Below are 19,640 nucleotides of genomic sequence, written 5' to 3'. Positions count from 1 at the left end.
TATCTAGTCTCAGGTTGTTTAACTAGTCTCTGCTAGGCTCAATAGATCTAGGGTATACTGGTTTATTGCGGCTGCTGAAGTGCTCGGGAGAGTCCAACTAATTTCTAAGTTAAATTCAAATCTCTCTGGTGCTGAAATTACAAGTAACTTCAGCACTTACAAATAAGTGGGTTGTTAGTTAGATGGATCATGATTGGTTAATATTAAATACTTTACATTGGTAAAACATTTAATTTATCCAATCATAAAATATAGTTTAGATCAGGTTCCAATACTCAAAACAAAACAAAACGAAATTTGAAAATCAATGAAGAAAAAAACTGAAAGCAAAAACACCTGGTAGTTTTAAAAAATGATGGAAAAACTCAATGAATCATTTATTGAGCTTGGAAAAAAGACCGTCTAAGGCATATAACATATAACGCACAAATAAAAAACAATAAAAAAAAATTTAAGCTACTTGAGCACCTGTTCGTCATTTCCATTGGAAGATTTTTCAAAACCTGATTTGTTTTCATATTTTTTATTTTAAAAAAACTATGGCAGCACCTCCGAACCAACAGCCCCCGTACCCTAACCCACAGCCATACTATGGCCAACAGCCCCCTCAAGGGATGTATGGACAACCCCAACCACCGCCCCCCGCATACGCGCCACCGCCTACTGTCATGTAAGTTACACACGTTTTAGATGATATTACAATAGGTGGCACATTCAACTTGAACAGCTGGATCACTCTTTGTTATTTGCAAAAAAAAGTTTGAATTTTTGAAAACATTTTTTATGGCAGAAGAGTGTGTTTACTCAAGATACTTTAATTTAAAAAAAATTTAGTTACTGGAATGATTATATTATGCAATATAGTTTTCATATGAGTAAAAACACAGCTCAAATAGATCTCAAAGTTGCCCGCGTATTGTAATATTGCTTCATGTTTTTCATTAAATTTTTCATCTCAAATCATTTTCGGCATGTTTATAGTACAGCAGTATGTCATAGACCGCTACTTAAGATGCTCACCATGATATACTTTTGTCAGCAATTGATCGGGTAGTTCTGGCGTAATTTTTTACTGACTAAAAATTGCTGAAAGGATAGATTTTGGGGTAGAATTGAGGTGTAATAAAGATAATCAACTCATCTGGGTTTCAGTCTTTTTTCCTCTTTTCTTGAAACAAATCCCAGTCCATAATTCAATTTCGGCAAAACCAGCAAAAGATTTGAACAAGGTGTGAATTTATCTTCTTTTGTCACGACATTCTCATTCGATCATCATTTTGTACTTGTTTTGTTAAGTAGACTTTCGACCAATCAGAAAACAGAAAAACTGGAATTCGGATAAAAAAGCGTTATTGCTAACTTCTTATATTTTTAGGGGCGTGGATGTTCTTTGGTCGATATCATAGGGGGGAAGAAATTGTTGAGTAGATAGTTTTTATGCTCTAGTTTTTTTCAGAGTGAAGCATCAGCACTCGGTGTCTCTGGGCAAATATCCAGTCACTATGCAGTGTGTCCACTGCCAGTCTACAATAACAACAAGAGTAAACCACACTATAGGTATGTAGAGTCTTTCTTGCTTTTTTTAATAATTATTAATTTTCCGTTTTTTTTTCTTAAAATAATCTATCCTCAAAAATGAAAACTCTGGCACTGGTTACGTAATAAAACAACATTTATGGGCAATTATGAATATATTTTGATAAAAAACTGATATAAGATCGCAAAAACAAATCGATTTTATTGCAGAAAAATTGTTGACAAAAATTGAAAGATAAGTGTGCCTAAGTTTCTGAATATCGAGTTTTTGCTTTTCATGAGACTTACTTCTTTAAATGTATGTTTTTCTGATAAAACCAAAGTACAACAGATGAAAAAATTTGAAAATTGTTTTTATGAAGGTAATCAAGCAAGCAACAACTTCGAAAGTTCCTCGAAACGTGTTGTTTTGATTTTTTAGCTTCTTGCCTCATCATGATTCTTTCAAAGTTTGAAAGGTGGTGTTTTTTCTTCTTATTGCATTTCGAAAAACACAACTGAAAAATTAATACTTGATTATGGGTCTCTGTAATAAGTTTAGGACAATCCGTTTAAAAGGAGACATCTTTGCATGATTTAAATTTTTTTCATAATTTCAGTCCGAACTTTGAAATCGGATACCAAAAGTGCTCGGTTTTTTTGACTAAAAAGTGACTCCTTTATAGTCACAAATCAACTCAATTGGTAATCATCCTTTCCACAATCTAGCCAACTTAATTTTTTGTTCCGACTTTCGAAGAAAATGTAAAATTTATGCAAGGCCCAGTTTTTTTGTTTATTTAGTCCATTTTTGATTTTTAACCGAGAGTTTTTGACAAAAATTTTCTATATCCTCTGCATCAGAATTATATTGTTGTTCCGAGATCAAATTGAAAAAGATATTTCACCTCCGAGTTAATTTTTTTACGTTTCGGGGTTTGAAATTTGCTAATTTGGCAAATCTGTGATAGTTAACGCGCGGTATGTTGCGTTCTTTCAACATGCATAAGCGGCGGTTGAATGCGTTGCAAGTTCAGTTGAGGGTAGCAATTTAGTCTTATTAAAAACATGCGAGACGCTAAAAAATTGTGGGATAAAATGTGTATGGGGGATAAAAAGAAGAAAAAATTTTTTCTTTTCCACGTTTATTTTGTCAACAATTCACCAGACAAGTTTTTTAATTTGTCTTAAAACTCAGTTGGAACATTCAGAGCTTCGCCCTGAGATACGAGCAGTCTGATATCTGCCAAGTTCCGAAATCTATCAATTCTGTAAATTCCGAATTTCTTAAAAGTGATTTGCACATCGTTTTAAACGGATTGTTTGTTCAATTGAAACCAAATTTGGTCTTATTTATATTATTGTTTTGGAAAAAAATGTTATAATCAAGTTTTTTATTAAAATGATTTTATTTTCCAATAAAATTCTTTTTAGGAGTTAGTTGGATCGCCATTAATTGGAATGTGAAGGGGATATATTAAAAGAAATGCAAAATCATCGCACCATTTTTAACGCCTCGATACTCAAATCTGCAAACTTTAAATTTGTTCCAAATAACAGAAATTGCAACAAAAACAGAGAAGAAATTTTTTTGAAGAACATGCAGTGCGTGTATTTGATGCAAAAGTCCAACCTCAGTATTTTAGTGACACTTCAATTCACTGGAAACATCCTTGATACCAGCCTTACACATTTTAATGAAACATTAGAATAAAGCTAATCAAATTTATGACTCATAAAAATTAATTGTATAGTAAGAATCATAATTGAAGTCATTTTAATGTTATAATTTTTTCTCTAGAAAGTCAATCGTTCAGACTGATCCCTACAGAGAAAAAAGCGCATGAAGTAGTAGACAAATATAATCTGGTGGAAAAGTAACCATTGATGGATCAGTAGTTTACCACTATCGAGAAAGCAAAAATTAGCTTGAAATTAGCACTGAATCAATATGTTGATAAAATTAGCGTATTCAAGGGGGAAGTTAAGGAAAAAGGACACATATAGCCCGTGAGATATCACATGAGGACCAAGTTCGGCGATTCAACAATTTTCAAAAACACTTGTGAAAAGAATAGGTTTTAATCGAAGCTGAAATACTTCTTCAATTGTCCGTAGTCCGATTCAGAGGCTGAGTTATTTTTTAAATTAATCTTTCTTGGAACTCAAGTCATCTAGAAACCTCATGTTGTAGTTTCATTTAGCCAAAATAGGTTAAATTGTGGCAGAACTGAATCTAGAGGTTGAATGAGAGCTCGTCCTCACACGCTATCATTGTCATGGCAGGAGATCAATTACATAACTAACGCTCTAAAAAGGAGTGCGGGAGCATTATGCTAAGTGCCTCCAAGTTTTTTTGAAATGATACAAAACGTCTTCTTGTAAAATTTAAAATCTTTTTGGTTTTCATTTAAAATTATCTTTCATGATCTTGTATTATGCATTATCATTAAAAATACGTTTAAGTTTTTAAAAAATTGTTCGTTACGTGAATTTTCATCAACTCTTTATCGCTAAACAGAAATTTCACTTAAAAAAAACTTGATTACCCAGCTATGTTTATATCGACAGGGTTGACATCCACAGAGTAAAAATGGCAGCTATACAAAGCCATAAACTGATTCTGTGAAAAATTCTAATCGCACAATTTTTATACAGTTTTGCATAAATTAGTAAAATTGATTTTACAATAGTTTCGGGATAAAGATCGGTGTATCAACTTTACACAAATGAAAAATTTTAAACTATAACTGCCGAGAAAACAAATTCCTTCAATGAAAACTGTGTTAATAGCAACTTTTGACAATATCAGATGTTTCAAAATTGGCCCTAAGAATTGTTTTGCGTTTTTTATGCTCAATACGAATTTTGAACTCCACCAAACTTTTTCTCCCAATTTTTTTTTGCGTGCCTGACAAAATCTTTGATCCACAAATTTTGAATTATTTTTCCTTTTCTCCAGATTTGCACCTTCACACAATTCAATCTTAGCCAAAATCTACAGTTCGCTTCTTTCATTAGAGTGTTTTTGTAATTTTTTGAGAAAAAATGAAGTAGGAAAAGCATTTTTTCTTATAAAATGGAAAAATGATAGCCATACAAACTCTATCAATGAAATATTCTTTATAATAGACTTTTCAAGTATCTTTAACTATTTATCATTGTACTTTGAAATTGGATTAAATTGTTTGATTCGCATTTTTCATCAAACTGGCGTTTATCATTCAAATGAGAAAACTCTACTTAGTTAACTTAGTCAATCCGAGATATCAGTTTTTATTTTTTATTCTGACCATTGAAAATGGGGAGGCACTTTGGTTCCGAGTATGTTTAGTTTTTTTTCCACGCACAATCAGCTACCACAAATAATCATCGGAAAGGGTTGACTGATATATTATATTAAAGCCCTTTCAGTCGTTGTTCGAACGATATAAAAAACTCGCAAGAAAAAGCCGTTTGAAAATTTTGATTTTTGGTCTAATTTCGAGCCAATTGTAAGATACTTATTCAATAATTTATTCAACTTTAATTTAAGCCGTCAAAATTTTGAAATTTCAAAAAAAAAACTTCAAGAACTTGGAATCATAAATTTGAAAATTCAAAAAATATATATATTCTTAAAAATATTGTCATGTTTCGTCTCAAATGGCAGTGCTTAAAAGCAGCCGAGAACAAGCCATGCGCTATAAACAAGCGTTGCCGAAATCAAACCGACAAGGCAGAAGAAAAATTCGACCGAGCTTAGAACTAAACGACAAGCTTAGGAAAAAATGTGCAGAATATGGAAACAAACCGTTATAGGACAATGAGAAATCTGAATGAGGAAAGTAAAGAATTAAATAATGAGTACCAAAAGATATTTCCTTAAATTTTTTAAAATTCCAATAACTTTTTCGCTGAATTTAGAGGATGAGTTGATGAAATGTTAATTCAAAACCGGTCGCTTTTTAGCTCTGAACTAGATCTACGAGTTAAGGAGAAAAATTGTAGAGGATTTTGTTAACAAGGTCCGAGAAAAGAATTCTGGAAGAAAAATCAATCAGAAAGTACAAACCAAATTAAATGGACATTTTTTTTTTCTTTTTCGAGTTTTATCATCCCCACTTTTTCATCACCTGGTGCTCTTAAGTTCAATAGTTAGCGTTCAAAATAAGGTTTTAAAATGTAAACGTTTTTGCATACCCTAGGTTTTCCTCCATCATAATTGGAGAAAAAATCAGTTCATCAAGTTTTTTTTCTCTAATTATTCTTGGGTAATGTTTTTATGCTGCTAAGTTTAAAGGAAACCACGTGATTGTTCACTAGATCCAAATAGTAAAATACGGAATCATTTGAAAAAGGCTATGAAGTTGTTTAAAAAAACAAGAAAAAGTTGGCTGAAAAATTGTTTAAAAAAACTGGTGAAGGAAACATTGACAACTCAGATGGTCATGTTCTTTTTTATGAGCGATTCATGCTGTCGCTATATCTACAATGCATTTCTTGTCGGATTATTTCAAAGTATTTTTCAAGTTTAATTGGTTTTTTTCCTTTCCCCTCACGTTGTATGTTTGGGTTTTCAATATACTTGCTATACTTGCTGTTTGTCTTGCTATTATGGCTACATTTGTGAAATGAACGAAAGTGTTCACAGTATCTAATTTGTTCGACAGACGAAATTCATTAAACTATGACAAGGTCAGAGTGGTAATCGATATGGAAGGAGAACCAAAAAAATCCCCTTTTAAGGATGAGATTAATCACTTAGTTAAAAGTAATAATTTTCATCCAATCAGGACTGAGCGTAGCACATGCAGGCTTTAGTTTTTGATTTCGCTATTCAATTTAGAGGGAGACTGCTTATTGGTCTATTCAGGAAGAAATTGTTCACATGGGCCGAAATTAGATAATTTATGAGAGAAAGTTATTCACATACAATAAGTTGATGAAACTGCTTGTACAGAAAAACTCATCAAGGATTATGCAAAAAGCTATATAGCTTGTCAAGGCATGACCCTGAAAAACCTAAGACAGAAGTTGCGAGATAGTATTGGACTTGAACCGGGAATTTGAAAAATCTATTTCATCGGTATTGTCGTTAAAATGAAGTTCACTTTAAAATGCTCAGTCACCCGTTTCAAATCAGATCTTATCATATCGTGTGATATCGTATCATATAGTTACAAATCGTATCGTATTGTTTAATTGCTAAAAAAAACAGCATTTTAGGGAATTTTTTTGCCATGATCGTCGCATTAACTGTGTTCTCGTTTTCGAGGTAGGCATTGTTTTTGCTGTAGAAACTCAAGTAGTATGTCGATTTTCCAGTGTTTGCAAATTGAAAGATTCAGATTTTCTCTAAATTGTTTTGAAGTTTCAGAAAAAAATTGTCTGATGTCTCTATGTCAAATGCATGCAAGATATATGGAACATGATCAAATATGCGTTGGAAGCAAATAGTTTTTACGATACGCGTTTTCACAGCAACATTTTTTCAAGGAGGCTTTCTAATTGAGCCATGCGTAATTATTGGCTTTGCATACCAGTTGTAAAAACTCAGATGTAAACGTTTTGAGAAAAAAAATACTCTAGCTACTTCTAATTGGCATTCCATTGAATTTAGCCAATTTCCCGCGAAAGTTATCGAAAGCTTTATCAAATTGAGGCCAGTTGTCGACCTTTATTCCTAAATGTTTGAAATCTGAAACTTCAGTCTTCACACTGTCCCCAAAAAGCACTTCTCACCATTGCAAATCAAACGAAATTTCATCATTTTTCATGTCGATTGGTTTAAAAACAGCTTGTCATAATCACACCAGTCGCTAAAATTTGCATGAATGCTGCTGGCTGACGGCATATCATTATTGTATTTATGAAAATAAAAAAGTGCCCAACAATTTTTACAAATTCTAAACTATTAGATTTCCAAATTTCCCTCAAAAAAACGTCTGGAACAATTTCAAAAAAGTATGTGTCGATACTCGTTATCAAATGCTTCCTTTAAATCACTAAAACAAGTGTAAACATTTTTTGTCAACTAATTCACTAAAATTATCTGTCATGGATAAAATTGCATGGTCACAAGAACAATTGTGTCCAACTCCAAAAAGATTGCTTGAACTTGATGTTCTTTGGAAGCAGTAGTATGATCAGTACTATTACCTGATATATTAGTAACTATTGTTGTTGGCAAAACTTGGAACAACGAAGCCAAAGACGTTAAAATAATTTATACACCAAAACATTTTGATGGTTAGATGAGATACCGACAATAAAAAAAGGATTATTTCCTCATAAAGATTATTTCCCCAGTGAACGTAAGCTGGTAAGAGACTCCATTAAAACAGTAAGTTGGTCATGATGAGCGCTTAAGGATTCCAGATACGTTTTTTTTTGTTTTGGGTCAATCAGTCATATCTCGTAAAAACTTTTTTCGTTACTAAAACAAAAACAACAATTATTTCTCCATTGTTAATGAATTTTGACAGAGACTCGCGATATAGTGAGTCCACAAACTCTACCAGTTCAAAAGGGTCAGACAGTCGACGGTACAGCTCTTTGATCAAATGATCTTTTCCAACATTTGATAGTGTGTTACTCTATCAGGTTTTTCGTCTGTAACAATACGATCGCTTTACGTTATTCGTTTTGTACTTGTCAAAAACTTTGCTTATTATGATGTTGGCTGCCTCGCCAACATGAGTTTCTTGCTGTTGAAGATTTTATCGATGTGTTTCATATTTATCAATTATGCCTGTGCGCGTCAATCTCCACACTTCGTGATAAAATCGGTTTTCAAACACTTTAATTAATGAGTATTTTCTCGGCAAAATAACTCCGGAAGTTTGAAAATATAACGATAATTTATAATTTTCAACAAGCTTTATCATCGGTAACATCGGCCACAATAAACTGCATAACTCAAAGCAAGCTGCAAAAATGGCCTGTATTTGTCCTTGAGACAAATTGCTCTTTTTAAAGGTCAGCCATAACCAAGGCTGAACCAAATTAGAGCGAAAAGACGGTTAAAATGGGTTTTGGGGGGGACCGAACCTGGTTACGGGGCATCCCATCAAGTTCGGTGCACATTCGAGTTCTAGAAAGGAAATGACTTAGTCGGGATTCGAACCGGCGCCGAACCCGCCGGGACGCACCATGTATACGCTTGGCTACTGTCCCTGTATGTATTTACTTTTATATGCATTTATACTCTCGCACATTTACATTTGCGCTGCAACATCCTCTGCCCCTAAAGACGGAAGAACAGGTGCGAGTTTTACGGTCGGTCGTGTCAGCTCGCTCGTAACAGTTTTGATATCGGCGGATCGGGCGCATCCGTCTTTGCCGTAGTGTAGTTTAGCAATACGGGCGAGTGGGTAATGCCCACGTGGGCTGTCGGGTTCGACTACCCAAACCAAGTCGCCGGTTTTCAGTGTGACATCCGAATCATTATGCCACTTTGCTCTCTTGTTGAGAGATGGTACATATTCACGCAGCCAGCGTGACCAAACTGCGTTAGCGTACGATTGTGCTCTGGCGTAACGCTTTTTATAATCAAAGTTATCTTCGAAACTTAACGACGGGAAGCTAGCTGCGCTGTGACCGAGAATGAAGTGATTCGGGGTGAGTGCCTCTAGGTCGTGCGGATCGGAACTGACCGGAGTGATCGGTCTTGCGTTAAGTAATTGTTCAACTAGGCAGAGCGTTGTTCCTAGAACTTCCTCAGTTAATCTCCTGTTGCCTAATATGTCGTACAACACTCGCTTAACACTTCTCACTAGCCGCTCCCAGGCGCCACCGTGATGAGGGGCACTGGGCGGGTTAAACTTCCACTTAATGCCTTTGTGGACGAAAACGGCCGGGGCGACTTTGTTCCAATTTTGGACACAGGATAGGAGCTCCTTTTGAGCACCAACAAAATTCGTGCCATTGTCAGAAAGAATGGTTTTGGGGGTACCTCGCCTTGCAATAAATCGCTCTACGCCCATGATGCAGGAACTAGTATCGAGAGATGGAACCAACTCGATGTGAACTGCTCGAGTCGTGAGGCAGGTAAATAGGAAACCCCATCTCTTTTCGGTACTTCGGCGTATCGGCACTTGAAACGGGCCAAAGTAATCAACACCTGTGTTGGAGAAGGGAGGCTGCTTGTAACCCAGTCTTTCAATCGGTAGGTCAGACATAATGGGCACAACTGTTTTTGCTTTGCGCTTACGGCATGTTATGCAAGTATTTTCGATGTTCCCAAGTAACCAGCGCAACTTCAGAACAATGTATTTCAACTGAACTACAGCACGCATGTAATCCAACCCCTGATGTGCATGTTGAAAGTGCATATGCCTAATCAACATATGAGCAACTCGGTGTCGACCATCCAGTATTATTGGATGTTTGCTATCAAAGTCGGTATCAACAAGACGGCTGATACGTCCAGTTGAACGCAGGATGCCAGCTGGGCCGATGAACGGAGAATATTTAGCAATCCGACTTTTCTTTGTTATCAGTTTATCGGACTGAAGTATTTTCACTTCGGCAGGAAATGATTCGGACTGAGCGAGATAAATGAGCTTCTGCTCGGCAATATCTAACTCGGACGGGTCGGTTATTTCAAGCGTTTTTGTACGGAAGTGTTTATGCGATGGTAGCACACGAAGCATAAACGCTAAAACACGTTTGTACTTTACAATTGAGCTGAATTTATCCCAATTTTTAAACAGACGGATCGACGGCGCTTTCTCAGATGAAGCATCAACAACAAACGTAGATGCAGTCTCAAGGCATGTATCAATGTCACAGAGTGGGCCTTTTAATTGGATCTTTTTGATGACATCAGTGTTCGGCTTGAATGGCCAATCACATGTCGTCAATATACTAGGGCCTCTAACCCAGCTGCTATCCTTGAGGGCTTCCGAAGAAATCCCTCGTGTTCCGGTATCAGCTGGGTTATCACCACTGAGTACATGATTCCATTGATCAATGGTGGTGGACTCCAAGATTTCACCAGTGCGGTTTCCAACAAACACAGGAAGTTTGTTGCACGAGTTAAGCCACTGGAGAACGGTGGTAGAATCAGTCCACATGAATACATTGCTTACTTTGAAAGTAAGCGCTTTCAAAATCTCTTCTTTGAGTCGAGTCGCAAGCAGAGCAGCCTGAAGCTCTAACTTGGGAATGGAGAGCATCTTCATAGGCGCTACACGGGCTTTCCCAAATACAAAAGCTAACTCAGTCTTTTGCGATTTAGCAAGTCGGGCTCGGAGAAACGATACGGCGCAAAAAACGTCCTGCGAACTATCACCGAACGTGTGAAGTTCACAGCGGTCGAACGGTTCGGTAAAGTAGCTACGAGGTATCGTCAGAGTACCTAATAGTGGAAGTCCTGAGTGCCAATCTAGAAATTGTTGTTTAATTTCCTCTGGGAGATCATCATCCCACTTTTGACCACTGATTCTCCATATGTCTTTTAGTAAAAGGCGCGCTTTCACAGTATATGGAGCTACCAGTCCTATTGGATCAAAAACTGAGGAAACAAAACTCAACACGGTGCGTTGAGTAATTGCTTCATCTAGTGGTCGATCAACACCTCTACTTACTACTAGGGTATCTTTTACATGATCCCACCTGAGACCAAGAACATGCGACGATTGGTCTGGACTCTTACAAATATCCTTAACTGACGGGTTGGACTCACGGTTGTCCGGATTAAGAGCGGTTGTAACTTCGGGTACATTGCTAACAAACTTTGTCAGGTTAAACCCACCTAATTTGAGCATTGCGACTAAGTCTTTACTTAGGCTAAGAGCGTCAGCGGTATTTTCGAACGAGTCAAGATAGTCGTCCATGTAAAACTTCTGGACAACGGCTGAAGCGGCTTCGGGGTATTCAGTTTGATTATCAGAAGCAGTTTTTTGTAGCGCGAAATTCGCACAAGTTGGCGAATCACGAGCGCCAAAAATATGACGGGTGTATTGGTGAACCACCACACTTGAAGTGGGGTCCTCCCGCCACAAAAAACGGAGAGACGGTTGATCTCGCGCAAGTACTCCAACTTGTAAGAACATACCTTCTATGTCCGCTGAGACGGCGTACTTGTGTTGACGGAACCTCAACAGTACAAAAATAAGATTTTGAAGGAGATCCGGGCCAACCAAGAGAGATCTATTTAAGGAAGTGCCATGAAATTTGGATGCTCCATTGAGCACACGGCGCACCTTGCCGGGTTTGTTCGGGTTCAAAACCGGATGGTGTGGAAGATACCACTCACGTTCGGCTCGTGAGCTGGGATCGTGCGGGTTGACGGTCATGACATATCCTTTACTTATATCTTCTCTGATTGTTTCGGTATACTTCTCGCGAAGTAACGGATCTTTATCTAATCTTTTCTCTAACGACTTTAATTGGGCTAATGAAGAATAATAATTGTTAGGCAAGCTAACATCATTATCACTCCACAGCATCGGTACAGTGTAACGCTCACCATCGTGAACGGTTTCAGTTTTTAGGATCGACAAAGCACGCTTGTCTGCGGCGGAACGGGCATCTACTTGCTTGAACGCACCATACGACTCTAACTCATACCAAGTTTTGATTTGGTCGGTCAGAGAAGTATCGTCCGTAACGCAGTTAAAGGAAGAAGAATTTAAGGACGAACAATCAGGAGACGGACCACTAATGACCCAACCTATCGGAAGTCGGACGGCGCACGGTGAGTCAAGTTCATCTCCGAAGACATGTTCGAGGGGTCTTATCGCATGATAGAAGTCCTGTCCTATAACTATCTCAATATCTTTGTAATTATACGCAGTCGTCTTTAACGGGGCTAGTTGCGGGTATTTGACCTGCAATTCGGAAACGTTTATAACATCGGGTCCTATATACATGTTGTGCTTAACGAAAGCGACAAACGAAAACAAAAATTCACTTTCATTGGGCTTTGCGGAAACTTTCAAGTGAACTCGTTGAGTTTTAGATACCTTGGCTGAGTTAAAACCATCGGTCGTAACATTTACGGGCGTACCAACTAATTTCAGACGTTCAACGAGTGCCGCGGAAACCCAAGAATGAGTGGAACCGGTGTCACAAAGTGCTAGTGCATTCGAATTTTCCGAACCAGAGGACACATCTACCAACGCAACGGGAAGAATACCTTTTGCAGTTCCCTCACAAGGTTTAACACAAGCTGCGTTATTTGCAGAAGTAGTGTTTGTATTAGTTTGAGTCGATGGTGATCGGTCGGCCTCTTTGGGCGGGAAAACTTTCTCGGCTCCATGAAGAAGCACATTGTGAGTGCTCTCACAGTCCTGTTTTGGGCATTTTCTTGCCTTTTGGCACTTTCGGAAGGTATGGTTGCCTTGTAAACAAGAAAAACAGAGCTTTTGTTCTGCTACATATTTAGCCCTTTGTGTTGCGTTTTTCTCTTTGAACACGGAACAGTTCCAGAGTGCATGCTGCCCTTTGCATAGCGAGCATGGAGGAAACCTTGTCTTTTCTCTACTTTTCTCATCCTTAGAACTTACCTTAGTGTTACCTGCAAGCACTTTTGTAACTACTTTTTGTTTAACTGGTTCTTCAGACTTACCCTTAGAATTGATCGTTTTCAGCCTCTCATGACCCTCCGCTTTTTCTTTGAGCCATTCATTGAAATCTAGCAGAGTTGGTCTATGCCATTGGCGTCTTACGGTTTGCATCGACCATGCCTCCTTAAGGTTCGGGGGAAGCTTACTCACAGCCTGATTCAGTAAGTTAACACTTTTCAGGTCGTCGTTAAAAGACAGAGACTTGAATACGGCAACAAGTCCAGAAATTGCAGAGGAAAATCCAATTACATTTTCCGAGTTATGCATTTTCAGCGGCGGAAAATTACTCAGTTTATCTAGGTGAGCCCCTACTACAGCATGCGGCTGCCCGAATTTTCTTTGAAGAGTTGCTAATGCGTCTTTATATAGTACTCCGCTATAGCTATACTCAGCGATTGCGGATTTTGCTTTACCCACTACAAGCGTTTTCAGATAGGTAAGCTTTTCATCGTCACTGAGTATGGCTGAATCGACCGTCGATGTGAATTGCCCAAACCACTCATGCCAATTAAGTGGGTTGCCATCGAACTGGGTCAGCTTCCACTCAGGGAGATGATCTTTTCGGCTGTGCATGAGTATATTAACCAACTCTCGTGTCGAAAGTGGACGCTCGACGTCTGCACCAGGTGAATTACCGGGAGTTGGCTCTGTGTAATTCGAAGAGTTACCGTGACAATCAGGAACGAACGGTTGATTAGCTTGTGAAAAGTTCTCAGGCTGCGCAAAGAACACAGTCCCTCCACTTGTATAAGGAACAAAATTATTCGTAGGAACAATCGGAGTTACTGCGGAAAAAACAGTTGTCGAAGGAACGTAGTGCTGTTGAGTTGACATTAAAGGGGTAGCAACAGCTGGTCTCCACAAATTACTATAAGGATTGTAGTGGTCACTTGAAAAGTTATAACTACTAACGGGAACACCCATATGTTGTTGTGATGGGGCTACAGGTGCTTGGTAGCCAGCTACTACTGATCCTGCAGTGTGATGACTTAAAGAAACATGATTAACTGCTGTTGATGCAGGAACAAACGGTGTTACACCAGAAGGAACTTCTGCAGATGATGGCGGAGCAAAATAGTTTTCAGAAGTTACAGGAACTACTGAACCTGTGTTTGGATTGCCTAGCCCCGGACGAGTGGACAAAAAAGTTTGCTGAGGCAAATTATTGGAAACAGGTTGCATGACCTGCTGTAACCCTACTGGATTGTTAACGGAAACCTGCGATCGAACCAAATTCGACAAATTATGTTGTTGTCCGTGAATGTGGTTACTGTAATACAATCCCGGATCACTAGAAGCTGCCTGGCCATTATTCACTCCTGTAAAACTTGATGAGACCAAGTAATTTGTTGATGCAGGATAAGTTGCCTCAGGAGCTGTTGAACGAACGTGCTGCTCTTGATTGGGAACTACAACAGCATCAGGCTGATTGTGGTCGACAGATTCGACCCAGTGACGCGTACGATCCTTTTCGTCTATTGTTAGTTGTGGAGAGATTCGAGTTAAACCACTTTCCTCAGCATTCTCGCTGATTTCCGACAACTCATCTTCTAACTCAAGCCCTTTCAACTCAATTTCTGCCAGTTTTTTCCTATGTTCTTCAGCCAATTCTTCCAACTCTAAACTGCTTTGTTGTTCTAAAACATATTGTTTCATCTTGTTTTGCTGCTCTTTCAGTCTTAATGATACCTTTGCCTGCCTCTCAAGTTCCTCTTGTTGTTTCTTTAAAATCATTAAGTCGCGTTTTTTCTCAGAAAGTGTTTTCGACGGAGCGGCGGTATAACTAGATTTCTGAGAACCTGATTGCTGATGTCGGCTGCTTCGGTGCGACAACTTAGAGCGGGTATCTGTTTTATGCGACCGGGGTTTTTCACTTTTTTCAGAATGATGAGAAACTTTTGAGCTGCTATCTATTTTGTCCGGCTCTGTTACTGCCTCAAAACTTGTTTTATATGTGATAGCTTCCTGCAGAACTTTATCGTTGCTTTGAGTCAACTTATGAAGCCACATATCCTGTGCCGGTATCAATTCGTCGGGATTGGCACTTTTTGCAGCCATATCAATCAACTCAGTATTTATCTCGACCACTTGTTCTATATAGTTCCTACATTTTTCAATATAAGTATCAATTTTTGAGCAACGACTCTGACTCTCTAGGTATTCTAAAATTATTTCATGGCATTTATAAAGTTCGTTTTCGAGATTGCTACGTTTCTCAAACAACTTCTTAATTTTCTTCTGAAACTTAACTTCCATGCTTAATAATTTCAGAAATAAACGACTCTCAGAAAAACTGTATTTTCACTCAAGTAAATCCACAAATACTTTTACCTGGCGTTCAAGTCCAAGCTTAAACCGGGCTTTGTGAAACAAGTCTCTTTCACGCGCTTTTGAGACGGCGCGGATAGTGTACGGAGCGCGTGATCTAGAGAACTAGCTCCTAGAATGAATACCATACACTCAAGAGACCTATGCGACGGCTACGTTACGCTAAAGTACCAATGGGGTGGGGAAATTAAGTAGGTCGGTTGAACTCCAACAACGCACACGGAGTAAACCTGAGGATGAAAGAATTCAACTTAACTCACTTATTATCACCGTACCTGGCCACTTAACATTAGTGTCGCGCAACGAAGTCAATAATCGGACGAGCTGAAACGGCTTAGATTCACTTGAACCAATGGGGTGGGGAAATTAAGTAGGTCGGTTGAACTCCAACAACGCACACGGAGTAAACCTGAGGATGAAAGAATTCAACTTAACTCACTTATTATCACCGTACCTGGCCACTTAACATTAGTGTCGCGCAACGAAGTCAATAATCGGACGGGCTGAAACGGCTTAGAATTACTTGAAGCGTACTGGCTTTCAGTTTCAACAATGTGGGTGGGGGATCAGGCAAATTGGTTAAGTTCCAACAACACACGCGGAAAAAACCTGAGGATGAAAAAACTCAACTTAATTTGCCTGATATTACGCTACCAGACCACTTACTATAAGGTTGGTGTCATGTTACAGCACAGTTTCGCAGAATTATGGGGACGTTTTGAGGAATTTTTGGCAATTTTTTTTACTTTTTTCCCAAAATTTTTCGGAAAACTTTGGTCAGCAGGTTCGAGTCGTAAACCAATCCAAAAAACTAGTCCAGTACCTCTTGTCTATGGTCCAATTTTTTGGATTTTCAATCCGTTCACAATTACCCAAAAATTTGTGGTATCTGGAAAAAATTACCACTTGTAGCTTGCTTTGAGTTGGGATACACAATAGAACACCGTATGTAATTTTATTGCACAATAAATTTATAAAAACTAGATGAGTCTTACAGTTTTTGACGGTTTTGGAGATTGGGCGGTCACCGGTTTTGGGTTGTCAAGCCTTCGGTCTGTCACAGAGAAATTGTTCGGCAATCACTACTCTAACTTGCACAAAAAGTCCGTAACTGACAGGGCACTCGACAGTCAGAATACCTGTTTGTAGGCCTACGATTGAGGGCTGCTGCCCAGCACCTGTATCTAGGCCTCAATTCCAGGAACTCCGGATAGGTTGTGGCAAATAATACTTCGTTTACTTCGCGGTTCAATCGGGATGCCGCTCAACAAAAGCTTCACCACTACACAAAGACAATTTCCAGCCGCATGTTCCAAATAGAATCGGCGGCCATTGAATTATTCCAAGATAATATTTCTAATGAATGTGATCAAATAAGCGTTGATCCAAATAGCAGCCGACAGTCATGCCAGATTGGGTTAGCAAGGAGTGCGGCTTTAGACGATAAAGAACAGTCCGACTTGGCTGCCAGCTCTTTTCCTGATTCTCAAAACACCTTATCGTTGGATTTATTGAGTGCACAATCGAAATATTACCCTAAATCGTGCCCTGAAATTGTCAACAATAAACTGCAGTCAACTTTGCCAATTCCCCTCAGTAATCATTTCCGGATCAGGGGGCAAAATTGTGAAAAATAGACCAACTGGTCCCTTGTGGGGCGCCAAAATGTGCGCGTCAATCTCCACACTTCGTGATAAAATCGGTTTTCAAACACTTTAATTAATGAGTATTTTCTCGGCAAAATAACTCCGGAAGTTTGAAAATATAACGATAATTTATAATTTTCAACAAGCTTTATCATCGGTAACATCGGCCACAATAAACTGCATAACTCAAAGCAAGCTGCAAAAATGGCCAGTATTTGTCCTTGAGACAAATTGCTCTTTTTAAAGGTCAGCCATAACCAAGGCTGAACCAAATTAGAGCGAAAAGACGGTTAAAATGGGTTTTGGGGGGGACCGAACCTGGTTACGGGGCATCCCATCAAGTTCTGTGCACATTCGAGTTCTAGAAAGGAAATGCCCTAGTCGGGATTCGAACCGGCGCCGAACCCGCCGTGACGCACCATGTATACGCTTGGCTACTGTCCCTGTATGTATTTACTTTTATATGCATTTATACTCTCGCACATTTACATTTGCGCTGCAACAATGCCTCTGAAAACCTCCATCCATTTAGAAAAAAAAACCGTTGGGGACACAATCATAAGTTATTGATTACATTCACAAAACCACCCATTTTGAATCACCCTGTGTAAGTCGCGCTGTGATAAAGACCGGTTGTTTGTTCATGGGGTGCAAAAAAAAACAGTAATAATTTTAACGGCCATAAATTCTATTTTAATTACAAAATTTTGACTCATGGGGCTGACCGGGTGGCATGCCTTCAGGTTGCAGTTGCTTGCCTCCACACCCAGAATACCATTAAAGAAGGTCAGCACAAATTGGTTATATTTCCAGAACGTAATGTTAATTTTTGCAAAATAACCCTGTTTTTCGAACTGTAAAGTTCCAAATCATTAATTTTTTTATCTAGAAGTAAACTCTATTTTGCAATTGAACAATAATATTAACCTTGTCAATAGGTTTTGTAGTAAGACTCAAACCTTGTAGTAAGATCATTAATTTAGAATCGATTGTATCTTTTCATTTCATCGAACACAGAATTAAGATTGAGATTCGCCTTTGAAAGAACCGTGAAGAACCGTTTGAAAATCGTGGCTGCAAAAAAGCAGTCTAGAAACGACCGATTTTCTTTTGACGTTGAACTATTTCTGAGGAGTTCATGCAAAAGCGTAGTTAATCAGTATATTTTTAAATGATAAGTTTTGCCTAATTGTTGGTTATTTTTTTTAGGTTGTGGCGCTTGGGTTGTTTGTCTTGCAGTTTGCTTCTTCATTGGGCCATGGGGGTGTTGTCTCATCCCTTTCTGCGTTGACGGCTGCAAAGACACCTCCCACTATTGCCCCAACTGCAATGCATGCCTAGGATCCAAGTCCATGATGTGAAAAGAATATAATATGGAGGAAAAAACTGAAAATTTCATGCATAGAAAACTTCATGTTGAGAGGTGTGAAAATCCAGATTGAAAAAAAAAACAGATACGCACCGCTAAATATGGCGTTCACAATTTCTGACTGGAATAAGAAATGGCATGTTGATGTTTGGCCGCAAAAAACCAATTGATTCTTCATAACTACAATTCATTCTTAACCCCTCGTTGCTCAGCAACAATGATGCTCATGTGAGGTTACGGAGAAGCTCGGTTGAAAAATAAGTACAGGTGGTTCATTGCATAGGCACGAAAAGAAAGGTCCAACCAGGATTCAAACTTGTTCAAAAACAGATTATAAAGAGCAATTTAAATTAAAAAGAGATATATTAAATCATTTTTAGCGTAATATCAGTTGATTCAGTAAGTTTTTAATTCTCTTTTGATGATATAAATGCCGCCTGCTGTTGGGCCCACAAAAAAGTTTGCCTTTGCTTCACGGGTTAATGTATGTAAACTACCGTCCGTGGTCTACAAAGAATTAGATCGGACGACCAACCAACCGACTGAATTTTTCTGCTCATTTAATGTTGAGAGTGATAACTTCAAACAAAGTCTCGGCATTTGTATTTTCTAAAACCTCTAATCACCCTCTAGCTTTTGGGGATCCAATCTGCTCTCAAATTTTTGGGGATCTCAACAAAATCAACTTTTTTTTGGTTGAACAACTGCGATTAAACTTTTGTCAGGCTAAAACTGGCTCATCTGTTTGACTCATCTGCCTGACTAGTGCACCAAGCTTCTAATCACAAAAAAAAAACAGTTCAAATTTTTGGAGTGAATAAACAACTCTACCACCGTATTCGATGAAGCGTTCATCTTTTTTTGAAATATGGCAAACGAGCATCTCTTTGCATTGCAAAGAAAAGTAACAAGTTTGAATAGTAAGGATAATAACTTGAAATTCTAAAAAGGAGTTTTTTTTCTGATCGAGAGCGGGAGTATTTAAAATTTTGCTTTTTGCGACGGTAAGAAAGCCTGTCGATCGTTTCTTAGGTTCTCTTTTGGATCAGATGTTGTAAACCAGGCTGATACACGGACTTTGAAAATAGTGATGAAGCAATTTAGTATGGTATCAATTGTACTCTTACTGACAAAAATGGGTTTGGATTGGCTCAAATACCATTTTAAATTGATTTAATTCGAATAACCACGTACGTTTTAAAAGCTGAAATGGATTTTAAATCGACT

The 19,640-nt window shown here is 38.3% G+C and overlaps 1 protein-coding gene across 1 annotated transcript; it reads left to right on the top strand.

Moving 5' to 3' along the window:
• The first annotated feature begins 412 nt into the window (after window positions 1–412).
• On the top strand, window positions 413–18,544 carry LOC134853310 (lipopolysaccharide-induced tumor necrosis factor-alpha factor homolog). The gene is made up of 3 exons (XM_063869281.1): window positions 413–670; window positions 1,457–1,557; window positions 18,254–18,544. Exons 1-3 carry the CDS (start codon window positions 540–542, stop codon window positions 18,403–18,405), a joined length of 384 nt encoding a protein of 127 aa, XP_063725351.1. The 5' UTR covers window positions 413–539; the 3' UTR covers window positions 18,406–18,544.
• The last annotated feature ends 1,096 nt before the right edge of the window (window positions 18,545–19,640 follow it).

The sequence above is a fragment of the Symsagittifera roscoffensis genome, chromosome 8, assembly GCF_963678635.1.
Source record: "Symsagittifera roscoffensis chromosome 8, txSymRosc1.1, whole genome shotgun sequence".
Taxonomy (NCBI): domain Eukaryota; kingdom Metazoa; phylum Xenacoelomorpha; order Acoela; family Convolutidae; genus Symsagittifera; species Symsagittifera roscoffensis.
This window is presented reverse-complemented; position numbering and strand designations above follow the sequence as displayed.